Below are 17,534 nucleotides of genomic sequence, written 5' to 3'. Positions count from 1 at the left end.
CTTTAAGGGGAACAGATTCGTCATCGACCTTCAATATTTACTTTTTAATTATTAGGTTTAGATGGAGTTTATTCCAGACTCATGGTCCAATCAGTAAAAAGGAGTACACACAGACCCACTACATTAAAAAAAATACAGTGTCAAGAATACACACGTTTATTTCCGCAACAAAAAAATACATAAATATCCCAGTGTTTAATATTAAAAGAGAAACCAAAGGCGGAGAAAAACACTTCTCCTCTTTTCCAATTTTCAAACTAACAGACGCTACGCTGACGCCTCAAAGCGCACGTGCACGCTGGCTGGGCAGTCGCAGGCACGAGCGTGCCCCGTGACGTCATCACCCAGCCGACTATGGCGGAATGCGTCGGAGGCAGCAGCCACACGATGGACAAAAGTATCACCCTCCCTCCAGACCAGATCTTCCGGAACCTGGAAAACGCAAAACGCTTCGCCATCGACATCGGTGAGTCCTCGCTCAGGGCGCTTCCGGCCTCGTGACGTCATTTCGGAATAGCGTGGCTAGCGGTAAGGCGCTAAATACAGTGAAAGTGTTTCAGCGCGCGGGGCGGCGTTCGCTGCTGCGGCGCGTGCAGCGCTAAACTTTCGCGAAAGTTTACAGACTCGAGTCGCGAGTCACAAACTGGAGATCAAAGCAGGAGTTTGGACGAGTCCGTCTGGAGATTAGCTGTTAGCATCACGTGACCAGACATCACAATTTGGAGACGATTATCATCCAGACTACGTGTCCCTTCATGTCGTGGATCGTCATTACATCCCGAGTGACCAGTTCCTCTAGTTTTGTAATTATTCATTCAGAAATGAAGCAGTGTACCTGGGATTGGCACACCTGGATTCACCTGCATGGACAGCAGCAGCTTATGACTGATTTTGTCTGTTTCTGTCCTTCAAAATCAAACAAAACATTAAAAATTGACGATCAGAGATGTTTGAAGCAGAAATGTAGGGTTCCTCAGGAGAAACCTGACTGAAGCTCATCACCAGATCTGATTACTGCTGTAATCTGATTACTCCTGTTGGTCAGATATTGTAAACAGCCTGGGTGTTTTTCAGGCGGCTCCCTGACTAAACTGGCCTACTACTCCACCGTCCAGCACAAAGTGGCGAAGGTGCGCTCCTTCGACCACACCGCCAAGGTAGGACGACCGGAGAGCTTCTTCCCCCAAAGAGGAGAAGGAGGGACGGCGCCGATGAGCCCCTCCTCCTCTCACGCCCGTTCGCTTTTCTGCAGGAGGCCCCCAGCGACAAGCTGTACGAGATCTCCATGCAGGAGGAGGTCACGGCGCGCCTCCACTTCATCAAGTTCGAGAACGCGTACATTGAGACGTGCCTGGACTTCATCAAAGACCATCTGGTCAACACGGAAACCAAAGTCATCAAAGCCACGGGTGGGGGGGCGCACAAGTTCAAAGAGCTCATAGAGAAGAAGCTGGGGCTAAAGTGAGTATTTGGACTGAATCTGCACGGAGAGGTCAGAGGTCAGGATACATACATGATGATGTATGGCCTAACAGGACCGTCAGTTTTACACAATCAGCTGATCGTCTGCTGTCCGCTGCGTGGCAGGGTGGACAAAGAGGACGAGATGACCTGCCTCATCAAGGGCTGCAACTTTGTGCTGAAGAACATCCCACACGAGGCCTTCGTGTACGCCAGACACGCAGACTCCGAGTTCCGCTTTCAGACCACCAACCCCGACATCTTTCCGTACCTGCTGGTGAACATCGGCTCTGGAGTTTCCATCGTTAAGGTAGCGGCTGTTTATTTCAGGGGTTTTAGGGGCGGAGTCGAGGACAATCTGCCTGAATTATGATGAGGGGGACGGGTGAGGCAGATTCAGCTGTGTAGGGTGGGTTTTAGCGGGTCTGTTCTGATTTCTGTCTTCTGTTGAGGTTTGTCCCGTCTTTGGTTTTGTCTCGTCTTTGGTTTGGTCTCGTCTTTGGTTTGGTCTCTTCTTTGGTTTGGTCTCTTCTTTTGGTTTGGTCTCGTCTTTGGTTTGGTCTCTTCTTTGGTTTGGTCTCTTCTTTTGGTTTGGTCTCTTCTTTGGTTTTGTCTCTTCTTTGGTTTTGTCCCGTCTTTGGTTTTGTCCCGTCTTTGGTTTGGTCTCTTCTTTTGGTTTGGTCTCTTCTTTGGTTTTGTCCCGTCTTTGGTTTTGTCCCGTCTTTGGTTTGGTCTCTTCTTTGGTTTGGTCTCTTCTTTTGGTTTGGTCTCTTCTTTGGTTTTGTCCCGTCTTTGGTTTTGTCCCGTCTTTGGTTTTGTCCCGTCTTTGGTTTTGTCCCGTCTTTGGTTTTGTCTCGTCTTTGGTTTGGTCTCTTCTTTGGTTTGGTCTCTTCTTTTGGTTTGGTCTCTTCTTTGGTTTTGTCTCTTCTTTGGTTTTGTCCCGTCTTTGGTTTGGTCTCTTCTTTTGGTTTGGTCTCTTCTTTGGTTTTGTCCCGTCTTTGGTTTTGTCCCGTCTTTGGTTTTGTCCCGTCTTTGGTTTTGTCCCGTCTTTGGTTTTGTCTCGTCTTTGGTTTTGTCTCGTCTTTGGTTTGGTCTCTTCTTTGGTTTGGTCTCTTCTTTTGGTTTGGTCTCTTCTTTGGTTTTGTCCCGTCTTTGGTTTTGTCCCGTCTTTGGTTTTGTCCCGTCTTTGGTTTTGTCCCGTCTTTGGTTTGGTCTCTTCTTTTGGTTTGGTCTCTTCTTTGGTTTGGTCTCGTCTTTGGTTTTGTCCCGTCTTTGGTTTGGTCCCGTCTTTGGTTTGGTCTCGTCTTTGGTTTGGTCCCGTCTTTGGTTTTGTCTCGTCTTTGGTTTGGTCTCCTCTTTGGTTTTGTCTCGTCTTTGGTTTGGTCTCGTCTTTGGTTTGGTCTCGTCTTTGGTTTGGTCTCGTCTTTGGTTTTGTCTCGTCTTTGGTTTTGTCTCGTCTTTGTTTTTGTCCCGTCTTTGGTTTGGTCCCGTCTTTGGTTTGGTCTCGTCTTTGGTTTGGTCCCGTCTTTGGTTTGGTCTCGTCTTTGGTTTGGTCTCCTCTTTGGTTTCGTCTCGTCTTTGGTTTGGTCTCGTCTTTGGTTTGGTCTCCTCTTTGGTTTGGTCTCGTCTTTGGTTTTGTCTCGTCTTTGGTTTTGTCTCGTCTTTGGTTTGGTCTTGTCTTTGGTTTTGTCTCGTCTTTGGTTTGGTCTCCTCTTTGGTTTTGTCTCGTCTTTGGTTTGGTCTCGTCTTTGGTTTGGTCTCGTCTTTGGTTTGGTCTCCTCTTTGGTTTTGTCTCGTCTTTGGTTTGGTCTCGTCTTTGGTTTGGTCTCTTCTTTGGTTTGGTCTTGTCTTTGGTTTGGTCTCGTCTTTGGTTTTGTCCCGTCTTTGGTTTTGTCCCGTCTTTGGTTTGGTCTCCTCTTTGGTTTGGTCTCGTCTTTGTTTTTGTCCCGTCTTTGGTTTGGTCTCGTCTTTGGTTTGGTCTCGTCTTTGGTTTGGTCTCGTCTTTGGTTTGGTCTCGTCTTTGGTTTGGTCCCGTCTTTGGTTTGGTCTCGTCTTTGGTTTGGTCTCGTCTTTGGTTTGGTCTCGTCTTTGGTTTGGTCCCGTCTTTGGTTTTGTCCCGTCTTTGGTTTGGTCTCGTCTTTGTTTTTGTTCCGTCTTTGGTTTGGTCTCGTCTTTGGTTTTTTCCCGTCTTTGGTTTGGTCTCGTCTTTGTTTTTGTTCCGTCTTTGGTTTTGTCCCGTCTTAGGTTTTGTCCCGTCTTTGGTTTGGTCTCGTCTTTGGTTTTGTCTCGTCTTTGGTTTGGTCTCGTCTTTGGTTTGGTCTCGTCTTTGTTTTTGTCCCGTCTTTGGTTTGGTCTCGTCTTTGGTTTGGTCTCGTCTTTGGTTTGGTCTCTTCTTTGGTTTGGTCCCGTCTTTGGTTTGGTCTCGTCTTTGGTTTGGTCTCGTCTTTGGTTTGGTCTCGTCTTTGGTTTGGTCTCGTCTTTGGTTTGGTCCCGTCTTTGGTTTTGTCTCGTCTTTGGTTTGGTCCCGTCTTTGGTTTGGTCCCGTCTTTGGTTTGGTCTCGTCTTTGGTTTGGTCTCGTCTTTGGTTTGGTCTCGTCTTTGGTTTGGTCTCGTCTTTGGTTTGGTCTCGTCTTTGGTTTGGTCCCGTCTTTGGTTTGGTCCCGTCTTTGGTTTTGTCCCGTCTTTGGTTTTGTCCCGTCTTTGGTTTGGTCTCTTCTTTTGGTTTGGTCCCGTCTTTGGTTTTGTCCCGTCTTTGGTTTTGTCCCGTCTTTGGTTTTGTCCCGTCTTTGGTTTGGTCTCTTCTTTTGGTTTGGTCTCTTCTTTTGGTTTGGTCTCTTCTTTTGGTTTGGTCTCTTCTTTGGTTTGGTCTCGTCTTTGGTTTTGTCCCGTCTTTGGTTTTGTCCCGTCTTTGGTTTGGTCTCGTCTTTGGTTTTGTCCCGTCTTTGGTTTTGTCCCGTCTTTGGTTTTGTCTCGTCTTTGGTTTGGTCTCGTCTTTGGTTTGGTCTCGTCTTTGGTTTGGTCTCGTCTTTGGTTTGGTCTCGTCTTTGGTTTTGTCTCGTCTTTGGTTTGGTCTCGTCTTTGGTTTGGTCTCCTCTTTGGTTTTGTCTCGTCTTTGGTTTGGTCTCGTCTTTGGTTTGGTCTCGTCTTTGGTTTGGTCTCCTCTTTGGTTTTGTCTCGTCTTTGGTTTGGTCTCGTCTTTGGTTTGGTCTCGTCTTTGGTTTGGTCTCTTCTTTGGTTTGGTCTCTTCTTTGGTTTGGTCTCGTCTTTGTTTTTGTCCCGTCTTTGGTTTGGTCTCGTCTTTGGTTTGGTCTCGTCTTTGGTTTGGTCTCGTCTTTGGTTTGGTCCCGTCTTTGGTTTGGTCTCGTCTTCGGTTTGGTCTCGTCTTTGGTTTGGTCTCGTCTTTGGTTTGGTCCCGTCTTTGGTTTTGTCCCGTCTTTGGTTTGGTCTCGTCTTTGTTTTTGTTCCGTCTTTGGTTTGGTCTCGTCTTTGGTTTTGTCCCGTCTTTGGTTTGGTCTCGTCTTTGTTTTTGTCTCGTCTTTGGTTTTGTCCCGTCTTTGGTTTTGTCCCGTCTTTGGTTTGGTCTCGTCTTTGTTTTTGTCTCGTCTTTGGTTTTGTCTCGTCTTTGGTTTGGTCTCGTCTTTGGTTTGGTCTCGTCTTTGTTTTTGTCCCGTCTTTGGTTTGGTCCCGTCTTTGTTTTTGTCCCGTCTTCGGTTTGGTCTCGTCTTCGGTTTGGTCCCGTCTTTGGTTTGGTCTCGTCTTTGGTTTGGTCTCGTCTTTGGTTTGGTCTCGTCTTTGGTTTGGTCTCGTCTTTGGTTTGGTCTCGTCTTTGGTTTGGTCCCGTCTTTGGTTTTGTCTCGTCTTTGGTTTTGTCCCGTCTTTGGTTTGGTCCCGTCTTTGGTTTGGTCTCGTCTTTGGTTTGGTCTCGTCTTTGGTTTGGTCTCGTCTTTGGTTTGGTCTCGTCTTTGGTTTGGTCTCGTCTTTGGTTTGGTCCCGTCTTTGGTTTTGTCCCGTCTTTGGTTTTGTCCCGTCTTTGGTTTTATCCCGTCTTTGGTTTGGTCTCTTCTTTTGGTTTTGTCCCGTCTTTGGTTTTGTCCCGTCTTTGGTTTTGTCCCGTCTTTGGTTTTGTCCCGTCTTTGGTTTGGTCCCGTCTTTTGGTTTGGTCTCGTCTTTTGGTTTGGTCTCGTCTTTTGGTTTGGTCTCGTCTTTTGGTTTGGTCTCGTCTTTTGGTTTTGTCTCGTCTTTGGTCTGGTCTCGTCTTTGGTTTTGTCCCGTCTTTGGTTTGGTCCCGTCTTTGGTTTGGTCTTGTCTTTGGTTTGGTCTCGTCTTTGGTTTGGTCCCGTCTTTGGTTTGGTCCCGTCTTTGGTTTGGTCCCGTCTTTGGTTTGGTCTCTTCTTTTGGTTTGGTCTCGTCTTTGGTTTGGTCTCGTCTTTGGTTTGGTCCCGTCTTTGGTTTTGTCCCGTCTTTGGTTTGGTCTCGTCTTTGTTTTTGTTCCGTCTTTGGTTTGGTCTCGTCTTTGGTTTTTTCCCGTCTTTGGTTTGGTCTCGTCTTTGTTTTTGTTCCGTCTTTGGTTTTGTCCCGTCTTAGGTTTTGTCCCGTCTTTGGTTTGGTCTCGTCTTTGGTTTTGTCTCGTCTTTGGTTTGGTCTCGTCTTTGGTTTGGTCTCGTCTTTGGTTTGGTCTCGTCTTTGTTTTTGTCCCGTCTTTGGTTTGGTCTCGTCTTTGTTTTTGTCCCGTCTTCGGTTTGGTCTCGTCTTTGGTTTGGTCCCGTCTTTGGTTTGGTCTCGTCTTTGGTTTGGTCTCGTCTTTGGTTTGGTCTCGTCTTTGGTTTGGTCTCGTCTTTGGTTTGGTCCCGTCTTTGGTTTTGTCTCGTCTTTGGTTTGGTCCCTTCTTTGGTTTGGTCTCGTCTTTGGTTTGGTCTCGTCTTTGGTTTGGTCTCGTCTTTGGTTTGGTCTCGTCTTTGGTTTGGTCCCGTCTTTGGTTTGGTCCCGTCTTTGGTTTTGTCCCGTCTTTGGTTTGGTCTCTTCTTTTGGTTTGGTCTCTTCTTTGGTTTTGTCCCGTCTTTGGTTTTGTCCCGTCTTTGGTTTTGTCCCGTCTTTGGTTTTGTCCCGTCTTTGGTTTGGTCTCTTCTTTTGGTTTGGTCTCTTCTTTTGGTTTGGTCTCTTCTTTGGTTTGGTCTCGTCTTTGGTTTTGTCCCGTCTTTGGTTTTGTCCCGTCTTTGGTTTGGTCTCGTCTTTGGTTTGGTCTCGTCTTTGGTTTGGTCTCGTCTTTGGTTTGGTCTCGTCTTTGGTTTGGTCTCGTCTTTGGTTTTGTCTCGTCTTTGGTTTTGTCTCGTCTTTGGTTTGGTCTCGTCTTTGGTTTGGTCTCCTCTTTGGTTTGGTCTCGTCTTTGGTTTGGTCTCGTCTTTGGTTTGGTCTCGTCTTTGGTTTGGTCTCCTCTTTGGTTTTGTCTCGTCTTTGGTTTGGTCTCGTCTTTGGTTTGGTCTCGTCTTTGGTTTGGTCTCGTCTTTGGTTTGGTCTCGTCTTTGGTTTGGTCTCTTCTTTGGTTTGGTCTCGTCTTTGGTTTTGTCCCGTCTTTGGTTTGGTCCCGTCTTTGGTTTGGTCTCGTCTTTGGTTTGGTCTCGTCTTTGGTTTGGTCTCGTCTTTGGTTTGGTCTCGTCTTTGGTTTGGTCTCTTCTTTGGTTTTGTCTCGTCTTTGGTTTTGTCCCGTCTTTGGTTTGGTCCCGTCTTTGGTTTGGTCTCGTCTTTGGTTTGGTCTCGTCTTTGGTTTGGTCCCGTCTTTGGTTTGGTCCCGTCTTTGGTTTGGTCCCGTCTTTGGTTTGGTCCCGTCTTTGGTTTGGTCTCTTCTTTTGGTTTGGTCTCTTCTTTGGTTTTGTCCCGTCTTTGGTTTTGTCCCGTCTTTGGTTTTGTCCCGTCTTTGGTTTTGTCCCGTCTTTGGTTTGGTTTCTTCTTTTGGTTTGGTCTCTTCTTTGGTTTGGTCTCGTCTTTGGTTTTGTCCCGTCTTTGGTTTGGTCCCGTCTTTGGTTTGGTCCCGTCTTTGGTTTGGTCTCGTCTTTGGTTTGGTCCCGTCTTTGGTTTTGTCTCGTCTTTGGTTTGGTCTTGTCTTTGGTTTGGTCTCGTCTTTGGTTTGGTCTCGTCTTTGGTTTGGTCTCGTCTTTGGTTTGGTCTCGTCTTTGGTTTGGTCCCGTCTTTGGTTTTGTCTCGTCTTTGGTTTGGTCTCGTCTTTGGTTTGGTCTCGTCTTTGGTTTGGTCTCGTCTTTGGTTTGGTCTCGTCTTTGGTTTGGTCTCGTCTTTGGTTTGGTCTCGTCTTTTGTTTTGTCTCCTCTTTGGTTTGGTCTCGTCTTTGGTTTGGTCTCGTCTTTGGTTTGGTCTCGTCTTTGGTTTGGTCTCGTCTTTGGTTTGGTCCCGTCTTTGGTTTGGTCTCGTCTTTGGTTTGGTCCCGTCTTTGGTTTGGTCTCGTCTTTGGTTTGGTCTCGTCTTTGGTTTGGTCTCGTCTTTTGGTTTGGTCTCGTCTTTTGGTTTGGTCTCGTCTTTTGGTTTGGTCTCGTCTTTTGGTTTGGTCTCGTCTTTTGGTTTTGTCTCGTCTTTGGTTTGGTCCCGTCTTTGGTTTGGTCTCGTCTTTGGTTTGGTCTCGTCTTTGGTTTGGTCTCGTCTTTGGTTTGGTCCCGTCTTTGGTTTGGTCCCGTCTTTGGTTTGGTCCCGTCTTTGGTTTGGTCCCGTCTTTGGTTTGGTCCCGTCTTTGGTTTGGTCCCGTCTTTGGTTTGGTCCCGTCTTTGGTTTTGTCTCATCTTTGGTTTGGTCTCGTCTTTGGTTTGGTCTCGTCTTTGGTTTGGTCCCGTCTTTGGTTTGGTCTCTTCTTTTGGTTTGGTCTCTTCTTTTGGTTTGGTCCCGTCTTTGGTTTTGTCCCGTCTTTTGGTTTGGTCTCTTCTTTGGTTTTGTCCCGTCTTTGGTTTCGTCCCGTCTTTGGTTTTGTCCCGTCTTTTGGTTTGGTCTCTTCTTTTGGTTTTGTCTCGTCTTTGGTTTGGTCTCTTCTTTTGGTTTGGTCTCTTCTTTTGGTTTGGTCTCTTCTTTTGGTTTGGTCTCTTCTTTTGGTTTGGTCCCGTCTTTGGTTTTGTCCCGTCTTTTGGTTTTGTCCCGTCTTTGGTTTTGTCCCGTCTTTGGTTTTGTCCCGTCTCTTGGTTTGGTCTCTTCTTTGGTTTTGTCTCGTATTTGGTTTCGTCCCGTCTTTGGTTTTGTCCCGTCTTTGGTTTTGTCCCGTCTTTTGGTTTGGTCTCTTCTTTTGGTTTTGTCTCGTCTTTGGTTTGGTCTCTTCTTTTGGTTTGGTCTCTTCTTTTGGTTTGGTCTCTTCTTTTGGTTTGGTCTCTTCTTTTGGTTTGGTCCCGTCTTTGGTTTTGTCCCGTCTTTTGGTTTGGTCTCTTCTTTGGTTTGGTCCCGTCTTTGGTTTTGTCCCGTCTTTGGTTTTGTCCCGTCTTTGGTTTGGTCTCTTCTTTGGTTTGGTCCCGTCTTTGGTTTCGTTTCGTCTTTGGTTTTCTCTCATCTTGGGTTTGGTCTCTTCTTTTGGTTTTGTCTCTTCTTTTGATATTGTCCCGTCTTTTGGTTTGGTCTTGTCTTTGGTTTGGTCTCGTCTTGGCTATGTCTTGTCTGGACAGAGTAATATAAAGGTCTGATTCTCTTCTGTCCCTGTGTTTTCTGTACTTTAAATCTCAGTGGAATAGGCCTGCACAATATACCGCAAATTTATCGTTATCACAATATCCAGCTCTGCAATAGGCATATTGCAAAAGACTGCGAATATCGCAATAAATCGTAAACCCAAAATGTGTTAAAACAATCTTATGGCAGCTTGATGCTTTTAACGAATCAAATAAAGCCCCTTATGCTTTGACCAATCAGATGGACGCCTATTATGTTAGATGTTTGTCACCTATGTCGATGAGGGTCATTTGGAGCGTAATTTTAAACTGTTTCTAATAAAATGGGAATGATGTTTTTGGCATTTTTCTATTTTTTTATATACCGCAAATTATATCGTTATCGCAGTATTAATCTCTACTATCGCATATCGCAAGTTTTCCTCATATCGTGCAGCCCTACAGTGGAGGAATTTCTTCGTGAGAATAAATGCTTCTGTTCACAGGTTGAGTCAGAGGACAAATTTGAGCGAATCGGCGGGAGCTCAATCGGCGGCGGGACATTCTGGGGTCTTGGCGCTTTGCTCACCAAAACAAAGGTATGATGGCTGAGCAGGAAGGTTGTTGCTTTAGTGGTTTGTCCTCCATGGTCCTGCTGATCCCCCTCCATCTTCTCCAGAGGTTCGATGAGCTGCTGCAGCTGGCCTCCAAAGGACAACACACCAACGTGGACATGCTGGTCAAAGACATCTACGGCGGGTCCTACGGCTGTTTGGGACTAACCGGAGATCTGATTGCAAGTAGTTTTGGGAAGTCTGCAACCGCTGACAAAGGTTAGACCCCACGAGAAAAGAGCGGAAATGTCAGGAGGCTCACGGCAGCAGAGCTGGAACCTGTTGGTGCTGCAGAGTTTCCTCTGGAGTTTAGGAGCTAAACTGCTGACGGCAAACCAGAGCAGCTTCTGCTGACTCATGCTTTTCACAGCTTCTGCTGACTCACGCGTTTCACAGCTGCCGTTGAGCAACTTTTTGAGTCAAACTAAGGAGTTTCTTCAGAAAAAAATCTCAGGATTCAAATCGTTCCTGTCTATTGTAGGTCAGAGTTGAATAAAGTAGCTCCTCGGTTTCATCATAAGCTCAGCAGACGTGTGAACAGTCTGGCAGCTCACGGGGTCTTTACCTGCGTTACCCACACTGCATCTCTCTGTCCTCACATGACTGAAGACTTCTGCAAAGAAGACATGGCCAAGAGTTTACTGCACATGATCAGCAACGACATCGGGCAGCTGGCCTGTCTGTACGCCAAGCTGCACGGCCTGTCCAGAGTCTACTTTGGGGGCTTCTTCATCAGAGGACACCCCGTCACCATGCACACCATCACCTACAGTATCAACTTCTTCACCAAGGCAAGCCGGCGCCGCGCTGCGGAACCGCCTCAGCCTCTGTCCGGCTGAGCTGCTCGGCTTCTCCGGACCGCCACGTCTTCTGCTCAGGTGTCCGCCCGCTTGTGTTTCAGGGGGAAGTTCAGGCCTTGTTCCTGAGGCACGAGGGCTACCTGGGCGCCATCGGAGCCTTTCTGAAAGGAGCGGAGGAGGACAGTAAGAACCAGAAGCTGCAGTTCATTCAGACCAGCTGCAGTGTCTGTTTTCTCCCCCTCTTCACTTTCACTCCTCAATTTGTAGTTTTTTTGTTTTGTTTTGGATCCGACCCTAATTTCTCATGGGGGCGGGGCTTTGAGCCCCATTGGCTACGGTGTCATGATTGACATCACGAATAAAGGTTATGGCGTTGTCAGTTCTGGTCAGGAGCAGCGTCCGTTGTTGGCGCCACCTGTTCCAACCTTTGACCAACCTTTTGGGAACTGGACTGAGTGGCCCCGCCCCCCTGGCATTCCAAACAGGAAGTACCCGCTGGTTCCAAGAAGCCAAAATCCCACAGCTATTCCTCCGTTTTTTCCTTGATATTTTCACAGTAGTTCCAAGTTATTCAAGTTGCAAACCGACCAACAAGAAGCCTCAATATAAGGGGGCGGAGCCTACTGCCCCCAACGTCTAATGGTTAAAACAGTTGACAGATTCTTCTGATTGTTGAGAGTGGTAGAAACTCAGATCAATCACCGCTTATCTGATGGCGAAGAGGGAGAGAAACGAAAATACAAAACGTAAACTGTTACGGTAAACGATAAAGAACAGAAAATGTCAGAGATGCAGCTGGAATCATCATCATCAGGCCCCCACTACAAATACGTCCAACTGTCCTAAAATGTGACTTTTTATTCAAATAAGTGAACAAAATCTGCTGATGGGGTCAGAAAAGCTGGTCTTACCCAGAATTCTTATCGTAAGAGCAACGTTCTAGACGTTTTCTCAAACTAAGACTACTTTGCTGTTGAAAAACGATTGTTTTTCTTCTTTTTTTCTTGAATTACGGGTCTTTTTACTGAAGCTTCAGTTTTTGCGGCCCGGTCTCGCCACGCTAGAGTCGAGCGGGTCCTTCAGCGCCTCCCTGCGTTCTCCTGCAGATCCGAACCAGTACAGCTGGGGGGAGAACTACGCCGGCAGCTCCGGCCTGATGAGCGTTTCTCCAGAGATGAACCCGCTGCAGCGCGCTCGGAGCGGAACGGTACGTTTCCGAGCCTCGTGGAGCGGCGGTTCTGACGTTGGAGGCAGGTCCATCCCAGTCTGACCCAGTGTCTCCTCGCGGTGCTGCCATCTTTTCTTCTGTCAGTTCAGCCATTGGTCCTTCTAAAACGTGTGGGGGGGGGGGGGGGGGGGGGGGGGGGGGGGGGGGGGGTTTGAAGGATCTGGGCTGAGTTCTGGTTCGGTTCTGTCAGCTTCTTAATTTGATCAAAGTTTGGACCTCCTCCGACTTTATTTCATGTCAGGTGTTAAAAAAGAGAAGTTTAGACATCTGAAGGCTGCTAGACCTTACCTGTGGTCCACGCAGCCCCGCCCCTTTAACACCTGGAGCATCTGTCACTCATTCTAGCGGAGACGGTTCCCATCGGCCAATGATCTACAGATCTAGAGGACTTTAGGTCTCGCCGTGGTTCTTGCTGCTCGTTGGAGACAGAAGTTGGTGAAGCTCTGCAGCCGTCTGCGCTCATGCATCGTTCACGCCGGTTCTCCACGTTCTCAGGTTCTGCGTAGCTAGAACCTCTTTTACCCAAACGTCCGTAGATCTCAGAGTAAAAAATAGGTTTCAGTCTGAAAAACCTTCATTTGTACCTTTTTGGAACGACTGTCAGGGCAGAGTTTGGCCCAAAGTTCTCATCACTACATTTCTGATTTAGTTCAACCAAAAGTGGAAAAAAATATTTAGAAATTTTCACAACAAAAACACAATAAAAGAAAAGATTCTTAGATTTAAAGTATTTTGCTCATACTTCATGTTCTAGGTCCAGATTATTTTAGTATTTTTATTTTTGTTTTTCTGAATTTAAAAATCCATCTGATCTTCTTCTAAACAATAAGATAAATGGATCAAAATAAATCAATCGCTTTATTTATACAGCAGTTGTCCTCAACATGACGAACACAAGTGCTTCACATAAAAGACGTTTATAGTTAAAAAGTCATAAAACTTATTAGATTAGCAACAATGCAGTAAAAGTGCAGAAATGAACCATAAAATAATTCAAAATAAATAAATAGTTAGAATAAATGACTTATTCATGGTGAAGTTAAAAAGACGTGTCTTTAATTCACATCTAAAAATCTGCACAGAAGCAGAAACTCTCAGATCTTCAGGTAAGTCATTTCACAGGTGAGGACCGCGGTGCTGAGGGTAGGCCCCGCCCCGAGTCCCGGTTCTCTGTGGGTCAGAACCTGAGGATCTGAGAGTTCTGGAAGGTTTGGAAAGACTGAGGCGGTCTGAGATCTGCTGAATGTGGAACTGAACGTTGAAGGCGTGAACCGGAACTGTCTGGATTCCGTCGGCGGGCGGCGAGCTCAGCGGCGAGCTCAGCGGCGAGCTCAGCACGATGTTCTGTTGTGACGGTGAAGTTCTAGTTCTGCGTCCGTTCACGACCTTCTCCTTTCCTGTCCACTCACTCCTCCCTCTGCAGTTCTGTGTAAGTACCTCCACCTGCGTGGCTTCTGTAGGTGACCCCGCCCTGCTAACTCCGCCCCCTAGCGCTGGACTTGGATGTGTGATTAACGGCATTGCCTGTCGTGGTTCCTGAGAGCTGCTGCTGTTTAGATTTAACCCCATGGCTTTGATGTTCTGGACCATCCTTGGTTCTGGTGGCGTGTGGAGTTCCTGCCTCCCGTGTGGGTGTGGGGGTTTGAGCGGGCGGGTGGGCGGAGTCTGGTCTGTCTGTGCATCGCCGTAGAGCAGCTGCACTGACGGCGGTTCTGATCGTCTCTATTCTTCCTCAGTTTGACATGCTGGAAATGGACCGTCTGGAGCGGCAGCTGGTCAACCTGCCGCTGCTGCAGGACCCGTCCTCCTACATCCCGGACACCATGGACCTCACGGAGGACGCTCCGGCCCGGGAGTACTGGCTCTACTGCTTTGAAGAGGCCTTGGACGGCGTAGGTTCTGCAGAACAGGAACCGACGTGTGTGTGGGAGACCTTCAGTGAACGGAACGGGTCTCTGTCCTGAACCAGGTGGTGAAGAGAGCCGTGGCGAGTCAGCCCGACCCACAGGAAGCAGCCGCACGGGCCGAGAAGTTCTGCCAGAAGTACCGACACAAGCTGCAGACCCTGCGGCACCAGCCTTTGTAAGCCACTGCCGGTCTTTGTCTGGTCTGGGTTCTGCTGATTCTGATGCAGCTAACGCCGAGTGCGTCTCTTCCTGTTTAGCGCCTATGGGTCCCTCACCGTCAGGAGTCTGTTGGACACCCGGGAACACTGTCTGAACGAGTTCAACTTTCCCGACCCGTACTCCAAGGTCCGACACAAACCTCCTCGCTCTGAGTCTGATGAGGTTCTGCATGTGAGAACCTGGATGTTTGCTTCCAACCTCTTCAGATCAAGCAGAGGGAGAACGACTCGGCGCTGAAGTATTTCCAGAAGGCGGTGAAGGCTTTGGAGCAGCTGAGCTGGGAGGACAGACAGTTCGCTCTGGTCCGAGGAGTCCTGGCTGGGAATGTTTTTGACTGGGGGGCCAAGGCTGTGTCAGAGTGAGTATCCTCCACCTTCAGGCACCCGTCAACGTCTCCTGTGGTTTCTCATCTTCTGCTCTGCTGTAGCGTCCTGGAGTCTGACCCGGAGTTTGGATTTGAAGAAGCAAAGCGGCAGCTGGAAGGTAGAAAAACCTTTTTCTCCTGCGTAGCAGCAGATGCTCGTTTGTTGAGTCACTCCTCCTGAGTCGTCTTCTGGTCCGTGAATTCAAATGTCAGGAGTTTAGTTTGGTTCTCAGCTGACTTCTGTTTCTGCTTCTTCTCAGTGCGGCCGTGGCTCGTAGACTGCTTTGACCGGTGGCTGGAGAGACTCAAGGTCAGTACCTGACCTTGCATTTACAGTTACATGCTACTGTTAGGGCCCCCAAGGGGCCAAGAGGCACACAGAGGCTCATGCAGGAACCTAAGTATTCATCCAAAAACCAAGACTTACACAATCGCACCCAGACGTTCATCCAAGAACCGAGACGTTCACACACAAAACCAAGACGTTCACGGGCAAACACAGACATTTATCCACCAACCAAGAGTACACAATCGCACCTGGACGTTAGCCTATAAACCAAAATGTTCACACGCAAGACAAATAGTCGTTCACACTCTAACCAAGACGTTTACGCGTAAAACCGAGACTTTCAAGTGCAAAACTTAGACGTTCACACGCAGAACAGATACGTTCACAGGCAAACGCAGACATTTAACAACTAATCAAGATGTAAACAATCGCACCCGGATGTTAACCCATGAACCACGACCATTATGCTCAAAATCAAGACGTCCACACGCAAAACTAAGACGATCACACGCGAACCGAGACGATCACACACAAAACCAAGACGTTCACATGCAAAAGCAAGATGTTTACGGGCAAACAGACATTAATGACCTATAAACCAAAATGTTCACACACAAGACAGATAGACGTTCACACTCAAACCGAGACTTTACACGCAAAACCGAGACGTTCACGCGCAAAACCCCAAGACGTTCACGCGCAAAACCAAGACACATTTATCCACTAACCAAGACCTACGCAATCGCACCTGGATTTTCACCCATGTACCAAAATGTTCACACACAAGACGGATAGACATTCACACTTGAACCAAGACGTTTATGTTCAGCTGTTTTTCATAAATCCTGCAGGTTTTTTAATGTCTCACTGCTATCTTAACCAGCGGTTCTCAGTCCGGACCCTGAAGGACCCCCTTCCTGAATAGTTTCTCTGCCCGCTCCGGTTCAAAGGCAGAGCTCACTTGTTGTGTCAGAAGGGGGAGGGGTCCTCCAGGACCCGGCTGAGCAGGTCTGCTGCTGTTGTGTGTGCGTGAAGGTTAATGCTCGGCTGCTGTGGTCTTCTCTTGCAGGGCCCCCCTCATAAGTGTGCCTTGTTTTTCGTAGATAATAGTGGAGTGGACATCATTCTAGGGGTGATGCCCTTCGTTAGAGAGCTGCTCTCTCGAGGAACGGAGGTGAGGAACCACGGGGGGGGGGCAGGAAGGCCTGCGCATCACTGGAGCGGGTCTTCAACCATGTTTCCACCCACAGGTGGTGCTGGCGAGCAACTCCGGTCCAGCTTTGAACGACGTAACAAACGGAGAGCTGCAGATCCTCACGGAGAGAATCGCAGCCATGGATCCTGTGATCAGGTGAGTCTGCAGCCGAGTGCAATGCGGCGCCGCAGCCGTGCAGCCATGCGATGCAGCCGTCACTTCATGCAGTCATTCGGCTGCTGCTCTTTGTCGCTACAGGAGCGGCCTGAAGGAGGACAGGTTGACGTTGGTCCAAAGCGGTTCCAGTTCTCCGTGTCTGGATCTGAGGTGGTTCTTCAGTCCTTCATACCCGTGTTCATACCGGAGTGTTTCTGCGGCTGAATTGTGTGTGTGTGCCCCCCTCCCTCAGCCGCCTGGATAAGGTGCTGGCCATGGTGGTGCGGGAGCGCCAAACTGACCTGGTGATCATCGAGGGAATGGGCCGAGCGATCCACACCAACTACCACGCCATGCTGAGCTGCGAGAGCCTGAAGATGGCCGTCCTGAAGAACTCCTGGCTGGCCGACCGGCTCGGCGGGAAGCTCTTCAGCGTGGTCTTCAAGTACGAGGTTCCGGCGGGGAAATGCTGAGGGTCTGCCTGGAGAAGCAGTCAGAGGCCGGAGATCAAACGATTGTAACGGGATGGAGACGCGTTCCTTCCAGCAGGTCGTTGTGGTTCCTGTTGGTTGGAAGGTTGTTTTTTTCATGAACATTAAACGTCTTTCTTGCAGGTTTCAGCCGTTTGGGTCGCTTTACTTTATTTTTTTCAGCGTTTGCATGTCGGGGGAGCAGGAAGTGGCTCTGATGTGAGGAGGAAGCTGTAGCGGCGTTTAGGCGTGTTACATGCCTTAGGTCTGCAGGGATGGAAGCTCTCAGCTCGTCTTCTTCCTGTTTGCATCACTGCCAGCAGATGAATGACGTCGTTTGTTATTAGTGAAGCAAAAGCAGCACTTTAAATCAGGACTCTTACCGCCGTCCTCCACAGGGGGGCAGTATCAAACCTATGGCCGGCCGCACATGTGGGTGTTCTGTAGGGATGGAAGGCGTTCTGTGATCCGCCTGAACGTTTGACGGCAATAAAAACTGAGGAACGGTTCTGCATTTGTACATATGTGACATACGAGTGTGTATATATGTAAAGTACAACAACCCAACAAGCACAATGTTTGTGTTCTTCTGACAATCACTTTCAAATAAACGCTGAAGCTTTTATTTAATCCCGTTTCTCGCCTTCGTTTCTCTGCAAACTGAAGGAAATGAAAACGCAAACGTGCCGGCGGCGTTTTCTAAGTGGGGCGGTGCAAAGTGAGCAGGCTGACACCTGCTGGGGGGCTGCGGGCTGATCATGCATGAGGAGCGCCAGCAGGGGGTCCCGCTGCTCCTCACCCGCCCCCAGATTCGGCGGCGGCGGCTCTGAAGCTCCTGGAGTCTCCCTGTGGTGATGCTCTGCTGGATCCCTCGCTCAAAGCCACGTCACGCTAGGATGTGTTCTGGTTCTGTCGGTGCTGGAACCAGAACACGCTGCATCGCTGCATGCTGGACCGTGTGATGGCAGCAGGACAACAGTTTCTGGCTCTATTTCTAAAGCAATAAAGATGCTTTATTGTGTTTTTTTTTTTTTTTTTTTTTTTTTTTTTTTTTTTTTAAACTTGTCCTGTCCAACAGCAAGGCAAACAGATGAGAGCTGAGGGCCTCTTGTGTTGGACATATTTTATTTTAACAAGAGGGGTTATTCATCTTCAGACAAACCAAAGGTATGTCTGAATAAACCCCTTTTGTAATTGAGGCCAAAC

General features: G+C 48.2%; 1 protein-coding gene across 1 annotated transcript; it reads left to right on the top strand.

Annotated features, from left to right (window-relative positions):
• The first annotated feature begins 267 nt into the window (after positions 1–267).
• On the top strand, positions 268–16,958 carry pank4 (pantothenate kinase 4 (inactive)). The gene is made up of 19 exons (XM_023955322.2): positions 268–466; positions 1,075–1,157; positions 1,253–1,461; positions 1,588–1,771; positions 9,593–9,685; positions 9,766–9,919; positions 10,310–10,491; positions 10,602–10,683; positions 11,607–11,707; positions 13,465–13,620; positions 13,698–13,810; positions 13,893–13,980; positions 14,061–14,212; positions 14,282–14,337; positions 14,479–14,528; positions 15,577–15,681; positions 15,758–15,858; positions 15,961–16,029; positions 16,112–16,958. Exons 1-19 carry the CDS (start codon positions 355–357, stop codon positions 16,329–16,331), a joined length of 2,310 nt encoding a protein of 769 aa, XP_023811090.1. The 5' UTR covers positions 268–354; the 3' UTR covers positions 16,332–16,958.
• Positions 16,959–17,534: the final 576 nt, after the last annotated feature.

This window comes from Oryzias latipes, chromosome 5 (genome assembly GCF_053564925.1).
Source record: "Oryzias latipes strain Hd-rR chromosome 5, Olatipes_Hd-rR_3.1".
In the NCBI taxonomy this organism is placed as follows: domain Eukaryota; kingdom Metazoa; phylum Chordata; class Actinopteri; order Beloniformes; family Adrianichthyidae; genus Oryzias; species Oryzias latipes.
The sequence above is the reverse complement of the archived record's forward strand: the minus strand, read 5'-3'. Positions and strand labels throughout refer to the sequence as shown.